General features: G+C 31.8%; 1 protein-coding gene across 7 annotated transcripts in view; it reads left to right on the top strand.

Moving 5' to 3' along the window:
• The window catches only part of Gabra2 (gamma-aminobutyric acid type A receptor subunit alpha2), a 135,045-nt gene extending 125,959 nt beyond the window's left edge, over positions 1–9,086 (top strand). For all 7 annotated transcript variants that reach the window (XM_021722775.3, XM_078021253.1, XM_078021255.1 and 4 more), the window contains one exon: positions 1,842–9,086. In XM_021722775.3, coding sequence (XP_021578450.1) covers positions 1,842–2,138 — 297 coding nt within the window. In that variant the 3' untranslated portion in view covers positions 2,139–9,086. The remainder of the gene's footprint in view (positions 1–1,841) is intronic.
• Positions 9,087–16,426: the final 7,340 nt, after the last annotated feature.

The following is a 16,426-nucleotide window of genomic DNA, read 5'->3' as shown; positions in this document are numbered from 1 at the left end:
GCAAAGGTTTGGAAGTCAGACACATCTAATTTGTGACTTTTCAGGCATTTAACAGACAGCTACCTGGTCAGGTCACAAGACCTGGTTAGCCTCCATTTCTGAACTTATTAGGTGGGGTGAAAATGGAAATTGCTTCCTAGCCCAGAGGTGACACTCTGGACTTGACAACCCGACACACTCTAGGGTGGAAAAGTGTTAGCTATTATTTTCTTACTAGAAATACACATGGCAATTAAGCTTCATTTGTAACATGAAACTACACACATCACTAGGAAGGAGGGCTGTTATTTTAGCTTTTATAATGTTCCAAATGGTAATCCCTCGTCCCTTCTTTTATATCTAAGCAGATCTGGAAGAACATCTTGTCAGTAGGAAAAACCCTGCCAATGAAAGCTGGGTAATCCAGACCTGTTTTCATTTTCTCCTGAGCATTCAGAGCTCCTTCCTTATTTTATTTAATTTTAATATTTTCAGAATTCATTATTAAAGTAACTTATTTGTAGTTGTCCTGAAATCTGTGGTCCTACTCTTTTGAATAATTCATAGCTAGCTCAAGTTTCTTTGCATTTAGATAACTCACAATTTACTTATATTGGCATAGGAACAAAGATAAATGCCACTTATGCTTTCAGATTTCATTAATTCACCTGTTTATTGGGTGCCTGCCTCATGGAAGGTCTCGTGCTAATTGCCAAGGTTACAGAGATGAACAAGAAAGAAGCAGTTCCAGCTTTCATCACACTTAGATCCTGATGAAAAAAGGAAGATGCCAATCAAATCTAAGAATTTATACACTAAAAAATGTCATCAGTGGAATAAATCTGGATGCTGTGAAAGAATATAGATGATAAACAAAGACTACATTCGATAGAGTGACTAAGGAAAGGTTTTTCTGAGCAAATGACATTTAAACTTGCACTAAAATATGAAAGGGAATTGATCTTGTGAAAAATGTGCTCAGAAGGAGGCATTCCAAGATGGGGAAGTAGTATGGTCTGAGGCAACAAAGTGAGGAAGTATTCAGAAAACTGAAGTTATTTTGGCAAGACTTTCATGTAATGAATAAAGAGAAGTCATGGTGAGAATTGTCATAAGTTTCAGGGGATATTTTTTAAGAAGTTTAAGCATAGGAATGATGTGATCCAATTTATGTTTTAAAGAGATCTCTGTGGCTATAGTGTGTCTAATGACTTAACCAAGGTCAAGCCACTCAGGAAAAGCACAAGGAACTGCTTCATCCAGACAGGAGATAAGATAACCCAGGCAAGAGCTGTCAATAGGTGAACTAGCAATTAGAAAATGAAACAGATTGGGGATGAGTTAGGTGAAATCCCAAGAACTGGTATTTCATTCTCCTTACATGGTTTTAGCCAATTTTACACTGCCATCTGCATAAGGTTACAGTTTTCTAGAATCTGAGCAAAGTGTTGCTGTAAGATTTTTAACATAAGGAATTCTGTTATCAAGTTAGAAATATGGGATAATTTATTGTAGATGACCATTCCTCTTATTAAAATATTTCTTCATTTCATTTATTTATTCACTCATTAATTCAACAAATTTTTGAGTGACTCATAGGTAAAATATGTATTGCTTATTATAGTTGTATTTTCCATGAAAACTACAAAATTGATTAAAAAATAACACCATGATTTTAGTCTGAGATAAAATCCTAATGGTTTTAGGATTTAATAAAGTCGTTTCATTTATTTTCCTAAATTCATTTTTCTAATGGGTAATGATACGTATCAGGATATTTTTCTTCAGAATTTGAACTGAAGTTTGGAAAATTCTAAGTGGCAAGCTCAACCCACACTGTTAATTCTTATATTTTTCAATAGAAAAAAGAAAAAGCTTCTGTCATGATACAGAACAATGCTTATGCGGTGGCTGTTGCCAATTATGCCCCGAATCTTTCAAAAGATCCAGTACTCTCCACCATCTCCAAGAGCGCAACCACGCCAGAACCCAACAAGAAGCCGGAAAACAAGCCAGCAGAAGCCAAGAAAACCTTCAATAGTGTTAGCAAAATTGACAGAATGTCCAGAATAGTTTTCCCAGTTTTGTTTGGTACATTTAATTTAGTTTACTGGGCCACGTATTTAAACAGAGAGCCTGTGTTAGGGGTCAGTCCTTGAATCTAGATACAAGTTATCTTTGGGATGTATAGCAACATTAAACTTGGGTGTTTGGCTCTGTACAGTCTGACTAATAACTGCTAATTTGTGAACCAATATGTACAGTATGTATATAATGATGTAGCTTACCAGTAGACCTTTAATGGAGACACGCATTTGCTAACTCATGGAACTATGGGCAGAAAGCACCCCATGCCAAAAGAGCCATTGTCTTTTTTAAAGATTTTCCCTAGGACTTGGTTTCAAGTGGATTTCAGATAACCTGATATTTCTTTTTTCCTATCCTAATAATGATGAAAGTGGAGATCCTGTATCACCCTTTATGGAACCTTTTGATTTAGGTATTAAATAGGATTATTTTCTACTGTTGCCTATCTATGATATAAGATAACATTGTCATTCAAAGATGAATACTTCGAAATAGCAGAACCTTATATCTGCAACATCAGTTCCCTTCATGAATGCACAGAATCCCTGCTAATGCAATTGGAAGCTTGACTCAGACACGCAGAAGAAGAAAAACTAGAAATCTGAAATCAGCTTTTACTTATTCTGTATAGTATCTATAGCCATGTACATATTACAGCATGACAAGATCAAACAATTATGAGTCACCCTGACAGGATGTTAATTATGCCTACAATTTCATAACTATTGGGATGTCATGGTCATTATGTTTTTAGCTTCAGAGTTTATTTGAAAGTAATAATTGGGATTCCACAGCTATTTCAAAATTTTAATCAATGGGGACTACCTTAAATTAAAAGAAAAAAAAAGAAAACAAATGTGTCATACTCTTTCCAAGTATGTGTTGAACTAAAATGAATCAGCTAAATATTTTATTTTATTCTATCTTATTTATTTATTTTGGTGCTGGAGATTGGAAAGTGAATCCAGTTTGGCTGCTGTGGAGCAACATTCATACTGGATTAGAAAATTGTGCCAAAAACTCCAACTGATGAGAATTCATAGGTGTTCCAGACTATAGCACTTATGTGATTCTCTTCTTTCCTGTTTACTGCAAATTCTGCCTTAAGGCTTCTTTTCATCAGGACTCAGAAGCCACTAATTATAAAGGAAAGGGCAGTTAGTTGGCACATTTTTCTGTCTTGAAAGCATCTCTTTCAGATAAGGATAAATGTAAATCTGCTTTTGTAAATTGCAACTTTAAAGTTCACTGACTCAAATTTACAACAGCTTTGTATACCAGAAGAGGTTTTGGTAAGTATTGAACATTTTTAAACCATAACTTTAAAACATCACCAACAGATTGTGGGTTCACGTGCACAAATATTTGTGTGCACACGCGCACGCGCGCACACACACACACACACAAGTGCATAACTAAATTCAAAACAAAATTACAATTTTATATTATTGCTAATTATTAGTGGGTAAATTTATTTTCCTTTTACTATTTGAAAATACCATTATGTCCCTGAAATATGCTAATAAAAGTTAACAATTGTGTATCATGCTTAGATTCAAAATTTCTGGCAAATCTAAAATACTTTCAATTGACTTGTACATTAGCAGTTATTAGCTGACTTTTAATAATAGATGCACCTTCACAATGATGTTTTTGTAGAAATACAAATAGTCAAATAGTGACATTTCTTGCAATTTTGTACAGTATTTGAGTATAGTGCAACATAGATATGTTTACAAATCAATAAAAGAGTATCTTATGAAAATAAGCAAAATCTCAACAAAAATTGCTTTTTCTTTGCCTCATTTATTTTTTAATTTATTTTTCATTTTCTTTGTTTTAGTGTGACTCTACTATGTGCTTTGCATGATTGTATTAATACCAAGGTCACAAATGCATCTTTATTAACAGAATTTGCCATGAAGAGAGACTTGACATTAAAAATTCCCTCACAAAAAGTAATTCATAATCCTTAATAAATAAACTACAATTGTTACTTGAGCCAATAAATGTATTTCTTTAAAACCCTTCTAGTGACACGTTCTTTGTCATTTCAGTAGTTTGAAAATGTGCATTGAAATTGCAGATATTCTATTTTCATACACATTTAAACATATAGGTCTTCTGTGTAGTTTAGGTTTGTGTGCAATAATATGAGAAGGTTCATAATGCTCAAAGGCAAATAATAAAAATGCTTTGTATGGTATGCACTTTAAAATATTTTAGACATTTGCACTTCTCTCTAATGTCTGAATATAAATTATATAATTATAAAATATGTACATATGTAAAAATAGTTGTAAATAACAGTTTCTGTAGGAGAACTGAAAAGATTCATCTGTAACTTGACAAAAGGCTGTGACTACATTGATGGCAACAGTTTTAGAGTGTTTATGGTAGATTGATAGAAAACTTACCTTTATTGTTATTCTTTGAAATAATCTAACAGAATTTTTAACTTCAATCACTAAAATATTATTTGAGCCTAATGATGGTTCCAATGGCTCCAATTTCCCTATAATGTTGTTCATGATGAAAATCATGAACAACATTATAGGGAAATTGGTATATTTACTTTGGTATATTTTTACACCATACTTATTCTTTTAATGTTCAGATAAATCAAAAGGTTTGGCTCTTGCTGGAGAGAGGAAGGATGTTCCATGGTAAAGCATTTTGAAAAACTGAATCAGTGTTTTTAATAACTTCACTTTTCCATAAACCAATTTAAAGACATAAAAATGATATGAATTTGTCACCATAAAGCCAATTTTTCAGAAAACACACTTTATATATTAATATTTGTCTATTTGGCCTTCAAAATAACACATAAATTATTGTATGCAGTTCTACAACAACAAAGAGTTATACTATGTAGAAAATATATATAAATATATATATATAGAGAGAGACAGACTCACTATTGCATAATAGATATCAAATAGAGTTATGTATTTGACTTTCTATTCTGTACAATGGCCTGAGATTCATTTTAATATTACACATAGGTTTTAATATTACACATATCACCCTCACATAATTTAGTTGAGAATTAAATCTCACTCTTATAAATACTTAATATCAAAGGCTAAATGAGTCATCACGTAAATTAATTTAATACAGAGAGTTGTTTAATGACCTATGACATCACTACTAGGCTAAGATATTGGCTGTTTTGCCTTCTTTGCTATACATGTTTCTGTTGGTTATAAAAATGGAACTAATCTAACCATTTAATATTTTTTAAACTCCAGTGAGTCTTTTCAAGTGCCAGTGTTAACATTCAGAAATCTTTTTCAGGGATCTCTCTTTGAATTTATCTCAGGATTGAATAAGTGATCCCCTTGAGACACATTGCTAATTTTTTCCCTTAAAAATTTATATCTTATTTTTTAAAACAACACAGAACCTATTATTTTACTCATATGTTTCTTTGGTAAATATATTTGGTAAGAGAGGCAAATTGTTCTCTATATATCACATGTATCTAGGTGACTCTGCTTGTTACTGATTAAGGGAACTGAACTGGGCCATGACATTAGGATGGATTTGTGAAGGGCACCCGAGCTCTATGGGCACTTTACTTTGGAATGACCTGTCATTATTCAATTTAGAGGAGAAATGAAATGGCTCAAGTCACTTTCTATACTGTCATGGTCCTTCTGCACCTGTTAGGAATTTGTTTTCCCGTGTTCCCTACTTTACCCTCAGGTGCGGTCTGTGAAATATAGAAAATATTTGTTACTTAATTTGAAATCTGGGGCCATATTGATACTAATTGTTCTAACTATTAGTCTTCTGGCACTCTTACATCCGTCTTCAAATTTTTGAGGCAACTGCTAGATTTTTTTTCCATATAAAAAGATTAAGAATTTCGAGGGAATCATGAGCTCACCTATTGCCTTATAGTGCCATTTATTTTCTTTTTTTATTGAGGTTTCATGGATCTTCATGAGCTCTTCAGGCTACACAGAAGCATAAAAGCAAAAGTGAGAAGTGGTGCAGTTATTTTTAACATCTGCATAATTGGGAACCAAGGACACTGTACCAAAACCACTTAGTGTGAACACGATGAATATGATATTTTTCTGTATTGTTCATGATATAAAAATGACTATATTTAATAGAATTATTCATAAAATGATCCTTTGTTAACAAAATTTTTATTAAAGATATTCATATTTCCCATTAGTTTTAAGAGCTCATTCTTTTATGAAATTCAAAGAGAAAAATAGGGAAAGAAATATCAAAGAGAAGAACCCACAGGAATAATGGAGCTAATTAAACCAAGTACAGCATCCTTCCTTTTTAAATCCTAAGAAAGTGGATAAATTAGGAACATATTTGTATATACAGAAATATTTTAACAGTTATGATCTTATCACCATAATCATTATTACTAAAATACTAAGATATAGTTCATGTGAAGGGCCTTTGGGGAGGGTAATGATAAATTATTCAAAATCTATTTCGTACAAGATTTTTAAAAAATTCTTAACTAGGAGCTTATTAGCATATCCATTTCCTTTAGTTGAAATATTTTATTTCTGCTTATTTATATAAAGAGCAGCTCATATAGGTAAGTTATACTCCACCATAAACCACTCTGTGTTGTGCTTGATACATAATAACAGCTAATATTGCCAGTAGGGAAGAACAATTAACACGTGCACTTTTGGCATATGGTGATATTCCCAATGAACCTTTAGTAAGGTCTTAGCTGTGTATGTGTGTGTGTGTGTGTGTGTGTGTGTGTGTGTGTGTGTAATTCCCAGGTGTATAAGAATGAGCATTTTGAGAAATTCTGATAAGTTCATAATATCCAAACTATTTTTTAATTAATGAATCCAATCACACATGTATCTTTTGTTAAAATAGCAATTAATTCAGTCAATGGAATTCCTTTTTCAATAGATGTCTAACTAAATTATTATCTATAATTGGTCTTGAGTCATACATATTTAGAAATGTTCTTTCTTTATGGATGTAAACATGTTCCCAAAGTATTTCTAGTTGATTGTTTTAACCCATTAAGTTACAAATGATCTTGCAATTCTGCTTAGGAAAGTAATATGAAAAAATCTGAATTTCAAGTTTCTCAGTGAAGGTTTTTGGAAACTCTTTAAAAAGTAAATATCTGGTAGTCTAATTCTCCCACACCTTAGACGTGTAATAAATATTGTGTGTTCTTTTGCCTATACAAAATGAAATATCTCAGTAATCATTTCCAAATATTAAGTAATCTATTTTCATTAATGATTTGTTTTATACTTTATTTTTTAAATAAAAGGATTTGGAGTATATTCTTATCAGGAGCTCATTGCAAGTTAGTCGGTGTTCTAAGACCTTCATATGTGTGTGTGTGTATACAAACATAAATATATACCACACGTGCACACACACACACACACACACACTATATTACCTCATTCAACATTCAATATTCACAATAACCGTAATCACTGTGTGACTTGAAACTCTGGAAGACTATATTTTCTATATAATACACCAACACAGCAGTATAACATATCTTAGGGAAACTTACAAAAATTAAAAACTTCATTTTTCCTTGCTTTAATTTAAATGAATATTCATATCATTTTTGGGAAATTCCCTCAAATAAGAAGGCCATTCTCAGTTTTTAACAGGACAAAACCAAGAGAACTGTACTGTTCAGAAACCAAAACTCCATTTCTGTGATGTTCACTATTCACTAGCAGTAGTTACAAATATAAACGCATTGCATTTCCCATTTATGGTCCATAGATAATTAACATCTATTTTTTTTAAAAAAAATGCTTAACAGTTGATTAAGCAAACAAAAGTTAGTACTTAACCTCTTTATTTTCAATTTTTTTCTTATTTTGCCAGATTTGTTAAGAGTTGTAAAGGTTTTGCTTCCACTTGCCATGCTATCAGATTCATGACATTTAACACGATGGACTTAAAGAATTATATGTTGGTTTTATTGAACATTTCATGGTAAATTACTATCTATAAAAAGAAGCCTAAATTAATCTCAAATAAATGCCATTTTTCCCCACTGAAAGTGTTGAATTAGCTTAGTTGGAATGAAAATTCAGCCTTTATTCTCCTTTTTAGAAGATTTATTTTGCTGTAACATGCTGCCAAAATGCCATCCTACATTGGATAAATATAAATATTTCCCACAAAGTATATTTGTAGAAACAAACAATACTATAAAAGCAAAACATAGAATTGGTTTAGAAATAATGACATATAAATTTGTTCCAAATATGACTGTTGTTTAAGAATATTCAATAAAGTAGTTGGAACTCTATGCTTTAAATCTAGAATCATGTGTAAAGATGTATGATGTATGATTAGATAGGCATAAATGAAACTGAACTGTTGAGCCACATCATCATGAATTAAACTTCACCATCCCTAGAAAATTCCATGAATCCTTATGGTCTTTGCTATATTTGATTTTAAGTTGTTGATGTCCTATTTGTTTTCAGTATTTTTCTGAGCAGATATGAATTGAGATGTTTGGTGTGCTCCAAACTAAGGAATTTGACATTTCATGAACTGTCTCCATTAGAGGTGATGTGCATGGAAACTTGAAAAAGCTTCATATTTGTTACTACATTAGCAAAGTAAAATAAATAAATGAATACAAGAAATGAAATGCTTACCCCTGGCTACTATTTAAATTTTAAAATTATTTACATAGAATTATTTTAAATTATTACATAGAATTATTCACAATGAAGCTCTAACACTAAACTTTGAATATTTATATTACATGCAATTTGAAATTTTCTGGGTGACACTAATGTAGTAGATTTCCTTGGTTGAGAAATAATTTGGGATCTAATAATATTTGTAATTTGTGACCTTGTAATTGGGAAAAGCCACTAGTTTTACATATGTGAAAAATTTGACCTTTAATGAATGTGTCATTATGTTTGCTGTTTAAAAATTCCTAATTAATCACTTTCAAGTTAATGCTAAACATTATCTTTTTTGTATTTATTAAAATTTATTTAAATATATTTGATCTGAAAATTGTGGTTTTTTTTAATACTCTAATGATTACATGGTTTCTTATCAGAATGGAATTTATTGTAATTGTGGCTTTTTTATATTGAGATATAACATGATATTTTATCATAGTGGTTTTAAATGTTGTTAGTTTCTTGAAACTCTTTTTAAAATATAAAAAAAGATACAGTTAGACAAAGTATAAATCTGTCCTGAAAATTTGCGGGGAAATCATGAATTGCTAAGTGGGATCTTTCTAACATATAAAAAAGTGGTGCAATGAAAAAGTTCACCCAGAAAATTGGTTACCTTTTATTATAAAAGTGTTACTTTTACATGAAACTATAAAATAAAATAAATAAGATTTTCTTTCTTTAGATAGACTCTAGTTTATTATTCTGTTTATAAACTCAGACATCTTGCAGTTTTCTTATTGGATATATGTTTTAACAATCAATATTAAATGAGTTCCTCTTGATTATTTCTACCTTTGCTGATATCATTGAGATAAAACAGTTTTACATGTCAAAAGGTATAAAAACAAAGCAATTTTTATCAATATGGTAAGTTTCTCATATAATATTTTCCAACTCTAGCGGTATTTTAAAACAGCCCAAGAAGTTAAAAAAAAATGGGGTAAATGAGAATGATTTGATTTATAATAGAATTTGTAATATTTTTTTCTATATAATGTTAACATAAAAGAGCAAATAAAAGAACAAAGTGTATATTCATTTCATAAATCTTATTGTAAACATTTCTATTATCTAATGGGAATGTGGACCACTGTCATGGTTTCTCCAGGAGTATGGAGGTGGATGCAGCTCTGACACATTTACTACGATTGGTATGTGGACCCTATCAAACAAAATTAAAACTCTGTTTTCTATCCTAAAGAATCCATGACTAGAAAGACTGAAGTTTAATGTCAAATAGAAATTATCTGGCAGGAAATGTTCTAGAAAATTTACAATAGACAGGCACAAATTACAAGAACGAGGCCAAAACAAGAGGATTAAAAATGAAACAGAACTGGGATGGAGTTGGAACAAATGTTATAATTGAAAAATAGAGACTCTATTAAGCACCAAAGATGAAACTAGAAAATCTATTTTTTTCTTCATTACTCATTATCTTCATAAATACATGTTTGGTCACACTATTATCAAGCAAAATAAAGTAAAGTTTACAATTTGGATACCTTTTATTCCATAAGGAAAATCAGGTAATGTTTAATAAAGCAGCTAATTAGCTTATTTTAAGGCAATATGGTACTATTTTCTGAAAGCAAGATCTCATAATTTCACATTTTTGCTTAGAATAATGAAGTTCTGTTTACACAGAAAATCACTATTAATAACTTGTTATTAGGCACACATTATTATAATTTTTAGTAAATCGAACATCAGTTCTTACTACTTTAAAATTATAAAACAACAGCTAGTATTTAATAATAGAACTGAAACACTAGATTATTTATAGCATGCTTTGTATTATTTGAGCACACCACAGACAAAATTTCAGAAAACTTTGTGAACTAATCTTGAACAGAGTCAGGCTTGACATCATTTCCTGTCTGTCTGCCTTCACAGCTATCCTATAACTAGGTAGGGCATAGGAGAAAAGCTAGCATCCCTAGCTTTTCACTGTTTATACAGTGAAGCTTAGTCCTGTTTCCACAGCCTCTCCACTGACCTGGACTATGTATCAAGCTCAAAGTCCATTATGTTGAAAATTTGTGCCTAACTGCATGTTCCTATGCCAATTACTAGACTATGTATTGCTCACACATATTCAATATTCATTTTCTCCAGAAGTCTATGATGTTATTTGATGTGGGAATTATGCTTTTTCATGCCCTTTGATTGAAATTCACTGGGATTCTTTGAATCTGCTGGTGTTCCTAGTTCTAGAAAGTTCTCAGTCATTATTCCTGTAAATATCATTCTTTTTCTCTATACTTTCTCCTTTATTCCAATTATATATATATATATATAATCTTTGCACACTATCCACTATCCACCATGTCACTTAATCTCTCGTTTTTTTAATGTTCTCATGTCTTTGGTATGCCTTTTGGATAATTTATTTTGAGCAAAAGCTAAAGAAACTGCCTAAAACAATGTTTTTAGCATATTAAATGTCAAATCCATGATCTGTCCATTAAATTGTGCAACAATTCCATGTAATTCTCTACCTTTGAAGTGAATTAATCAAAATATGAAAATTCACATATTTAATAAGACTTTATGAAAATCCTCCATTAGGCCACAAGAAAACTCCAGGTCTAAAATTTGAACAACTAACTTTAGCCAGATCAGAGAAAATGAATACCTTTCATATTCCTGTATTATGAAATATTATTCATATTTTCTTTTAAATTTATGAGACATGTCAGTTGCTTTAAAATAAAATCTAAACTGATCCATTTAAACTTGAGTGCTTTAAATAATTACCTTATTCAGGCACTGAATTTTTAAATAGCCCTTTCTTTCATAAATGGGCACAATATAGAGATCTTGTTGATAAGAGCATTAATTAAATGCTGCATGAGAACAAATATACTCTGAACTGTCACTTGGATTTCTCAGAGAAGTCATTAAAGTGCATATATTCATGGAAAAATTAAAACAGAAATAAAGAGAGCACAGAAATAAGGAGTAGACATTTTGAACACAATTCTCCACAATTGTTAAACATTTCTTCCTATTCTGTGAGCAAAGGAACTGATGACCTTTGTCCATAACATCTTTTCAAATATGTTTGTGTAGTAGACAGCCTAGAGAGACAGAGATAGTGCCAAAGTCCAGTTATATACAGCCCAGTATGATAGTGATAATATTTTACTCTGGGACCAAGATCAGGAAAGTTTAATAGCCATTAAAAATGGTTCTTATCCCCAGGCTTGAGGTTTCTTTCCTGTACTATAATACATTTTGTGTATATTTCTGCTGATATTTTTGGTTGTTGTTGTCCCATAGGAATGTAGGCTTAGGATATAGATTCAAACACAATGAATTCTGGCTAGTGTTAGCACAGTGAATAATACGCTCTCTTTTGTCTCTGACCAAGTAATCTCTTGATTTTTCAAATATCTGGAAAATTGTGAAGGGCTAATCTCTTAGCTGACATGTAAAGTAAAATTTTATAGTTGACATTTCTTGAATCATAACAACTGAACAACCATAATGGTAACAATAATAACTATAGTACTTACAAATAACAAAGAGACCATTCCTTACCAGATATCTTTCTAGGTTTTTTCAAGATATATTAATTCATCTTAGTTTTATAATAAAGCTATAAATTAGTCCTATTATGCAGGTTTGGAATTGAGGCAGATAGGTTAAATAATTTTTAAAAATCACACAGCTAATAGATGGCAAAACTGTATTTAAATATAGGCCACAGATCTCTGGTTTATGATTTCAACCAATGTCACATAATTAGTAATTAAAGGAACTCTTCTAATATTGACTGTCACAGGCTACCATGTTTTAAACTCATGCTAGTACAGACCTTGCCAAGGAAATCAGATCACTTACCTCCAAATCCTCATTTCCTTATGAAATCATTACTTTCTAACAATCATTACCAATTATTTTATCAGTCAGTATTCATATGCAGAACAAAATAAATACACTCAATTTTAAGTAGAAAAGAATTTCTCATAGAATATAGATTTCATATAGACTCATCAAAAATATATGGAAGGAAGTTTTAGGTTAGAGAAGTCAAATATGTGCTGCAGAATGGTTATCAAGAAAACTGGTACCTCTTCTATAAGAAGACCACAGTGTGAGACAGATACCATAGCCACAATAGATCATCATTCCAAGGCAAATCTATACTTTAGAGCCATAAATATAATGGTATGTTTAAGTCATAATCCAAATGAACAAAATGTATGTTGTTATGTTGCCTTTAAAGTTCTATAGAGCTGTAAAAATGGTATTTTCACTATAACTCCTGAAATTAGACCCAAAATCTCCTAGACTGTACTTCATAGCATGAACAACAGAGCAAAAGATACCTTTCTTTCTCTAGTTTTTCATTATTTCAATTCTTGGGTAAATTTAAACAATTTGTCTGAATCCAAATCAAATCCATAGCTCTAGATGCACAGGACTGAAAAATCAAGATATTAATGTGCTGACTTCAACAGAACAGGAAAACGTATTCAAAACATGGTGGGATAGATGTAGGCAACAATTCCACCAAATTATATATAATGCATTGATTTCTAATCCAACAGATATAAAATCTGATCCAACTGAACAAAAATATTGAAATCCTCATTATATAAAACAGGTCTTGGCAGGGACAATAATTATTATCTTCCATGTTGTAGAAAAACTAATAAAATAAGGGTACTAATTGGAGGTGGGAACTATTTGGTGAGAAAATGTAGTGTATGATAAGGCCAAAGTAATATTTTTGTGTCACTGTGATAAAATAGCTGAGAAGATTTACTTAAATAAAGGGAAAGTTTATTTAACTCACAGTTTGGAAGTATAAATGGGCAGCTCATTTGTTTGGGCAAGCTTATTGAAAAGTTGAAAATGGTACATGGTGGTGTATGATATGAATATATATAAGAGCTACAGCTTACATCATGAGCCAGAGAGTAGAGAGAGGACCAGGTGAGTTTTCCATATACCCGCTTCAGGAGCGCATGCCAAAATGCAAAGTATCTCCAGTAAGATGCTAATGATTCACTACACCTCTTAATACTGTCACCTTGGAGAGCAAAAGCACGCAAGCACACAGAAATACCTTTTCAAAGTCTGGGAAGACTCTCAACCTTAGGGGTCTGTTGGAAAGAGAGAAAGCTTGTACCTGTTTCTTTATTTTAATGTGGGGAGGACACAAAGTGAGGTTCCATGGAATGTTCTTTCCAAATAAGGCAAGGGGTCAGGTTTCAGTGGGTTGAGTCTAGCTTTGTGATGCCTTGCAGACAGCAGATTGACTTCTTGGAAGGCCACACTCATCTCAGGTGCTGTGTGGGATAAAAGGCAGAGCGAGAGGAAAGTGCACAAGTGTGTTGCATGGCCCAAAGAGCACTTAACACCAGGCCAGTCCTCCCATACACTCAAATGCTCATCGCTCACACACACAGCCTGTAGCTGGCAACAGTGGAACCCTCAACATTCAAACTATAGTAGTCAGGAGTTAATGCTATTTCAGATTGATTTTGCTCATTAGCCATTACGTAGATCTAGAATGAAAAGTAGTTTGAAAAGCCCAGCCTAGAGTTTAAAAATTATAAATTCTCTATATAGGCATTATATTTGGGTCTCCATAAAGATTATTGAAATTATAAAGCTGTTTATTGAATTGGATGGTGAATTATTTTAGAAATATACTGTAGGAAATTATGGTCAAAATCTACCCCAGAATTATAGTATTCCTTAAGCTAAAACCCATGAGCAATTTTATACGAGATAAATTTCTGGCACAGTTATGTGATGATTTTGTGGGTAGTGAAGAGAGAAATTAAGGACATGGTACAATCTGTCCCTCAGAAGATACACTATGAAGTGCTCTCATGGAAATGACAAGTAAATAATTGAATACATGTGAAGAGAGCATTTGTGAACCAAAATATTGATGAATAAAGAGGGATGATCCTTGGGAAAGAAATAGGTGACTTTTAAACTTCTAGTTCAGTTTCTTATTGAAATATAGGAAAGAATGAATGTGAAGCAATTCTGAAATTGTAATTAGCGAGAGAAATCTATAACAATCACTTTTGCAAACACTTCTGAAAGTGACAGTGGAAAAGATTTTTAAACAAATAATTTTCAAGCCTATTGAAAAGATAATGGAGTGTGTAGTTCTCTCTTGGCACAGATAACTGCTCACTCTGTCCAGAAAATTATAGGGCAGCAATACAGAACACTTGGGCTTCATTAAGAGGAACACAGTACTCTGTGGAGTGGGAAACATGTGGCTTCTGGAACAAAAAGCCCAAAAGGCACCCACATCATATCTATTTACCATGTAATTCAAATTTTATTTTAAATGTTTATATTGTAATCTCATCTCATTCTCTGTTGAAAAAAAAATTAAGTCCTGTTTTTGCAAGGAATCCAGATGTTCAGGCAGGTTAAGAATATAGGGATGAATGGGAATGTGTATATATGTATATACATATATACACACACACATAACCAGTACACGAAGGACAGTGTTTATAGCATAACAACTATAGAATATAAGTTAGAAAAAAAATGAGATTTGTCTTACTGAGTTTCTGAGAAAGCAGATTGTGGCTGCTTCTTTGCCTACTTTCTTACGCAATTCCAATTATTATTCTTGGGTTTTAAGAGTTACACAATAAAATCACATATGTCACATTGAATGTTGCAGCTGAAAGGCAGTTTATTAAACATATAATTGAAATAATATTATATTTTAGGTTCAGGACTTTTACATTATCTCAAGAGTTTAGGGATCTATTAAATATGCACCTCTATCTTTCAAAATATTGGAAATCAAAGAAATGAAGTTGACATTTGAGAAGTCAATCCTAAACTCAAAAATAAGGTTTAAATTTATATTTAATAGATAAAATGCATTTCTGGCCTAATGGACATGAATATAAATCAGATTACATATTTTAACATTTCAAAATAGAAAATTTAAATTGCAGGGACACTTGATCAGCCACAGAAACCTAACAAAAAAAGATTCTTAGAAGCAAACTCCTGCAATGTTCATTCAAACTCTACCTAAAAACGAGGGAGACTTAGCAAACATATCACAATATCTTGGTTTTTTGTTTTGTTTTGTTTTTGTATTGTGGATTGAACCTAGGACCATTCTATCATTGAGATACATCCATAGTCCTTTTTATTTTTAAATTTGAGACAGAGTCTTATTCAGTTGCTCAGGCCCTCACTAAATTGTTGAGGCTGGCCTACAACATGTAATCCTCTTGCCTCAGCCTCCCATGTCTCTGGAATTACAGGTATGCTCTACTGCATCCAGCCTAATTTAAATTAATGATCAATTTTGTTCTTCAGACTTTAAGCGATTAAATGATGCTCCTCTGCTTTGGTGAAGAAAATTTTTTTATTCAGTTTATTGATTTAAATGCTAATTGCTTCTGAAAACATTCTAACACACCCAGAAATGCTATTTTTATTTTTATTTTTTTAGTTGTCGATAGACCTTTATTTTATTTATTTACACGCAGTGCTGAGAATCAAACCCAGTGCCTCTCTCACGCCAGGCAAGTGCTCTATCACTGAGTCACAGACACAGCCTCCAGAAATGCTATTTTAGAAGCTTAATTAATTTTCACATTCGCCAATGTCAGAGAGTACCATCCAATTCATTTAGGGAT

This window comes from Ictidomys tridecemlineatus, chromosome 9 (assembly GCF_052094955.1).
Source record: "Ictidomys tridecemlineatus isolate mIctTri1 chromosome 9, mIctTri1.hap1, whole genome shotgun sequence".
In the NCBI taxonomy this organism is placed as follows: domain Eukaryota; kingdom Metazoa; phylum Chordata; class Mammalia; order Rodentia; family Sciuridae; genus Ictidomys; species Ictidomys tridecemlineatus.
This window is presented reverse-complemented; position numbering and strand designations above follow the sequence as displayed.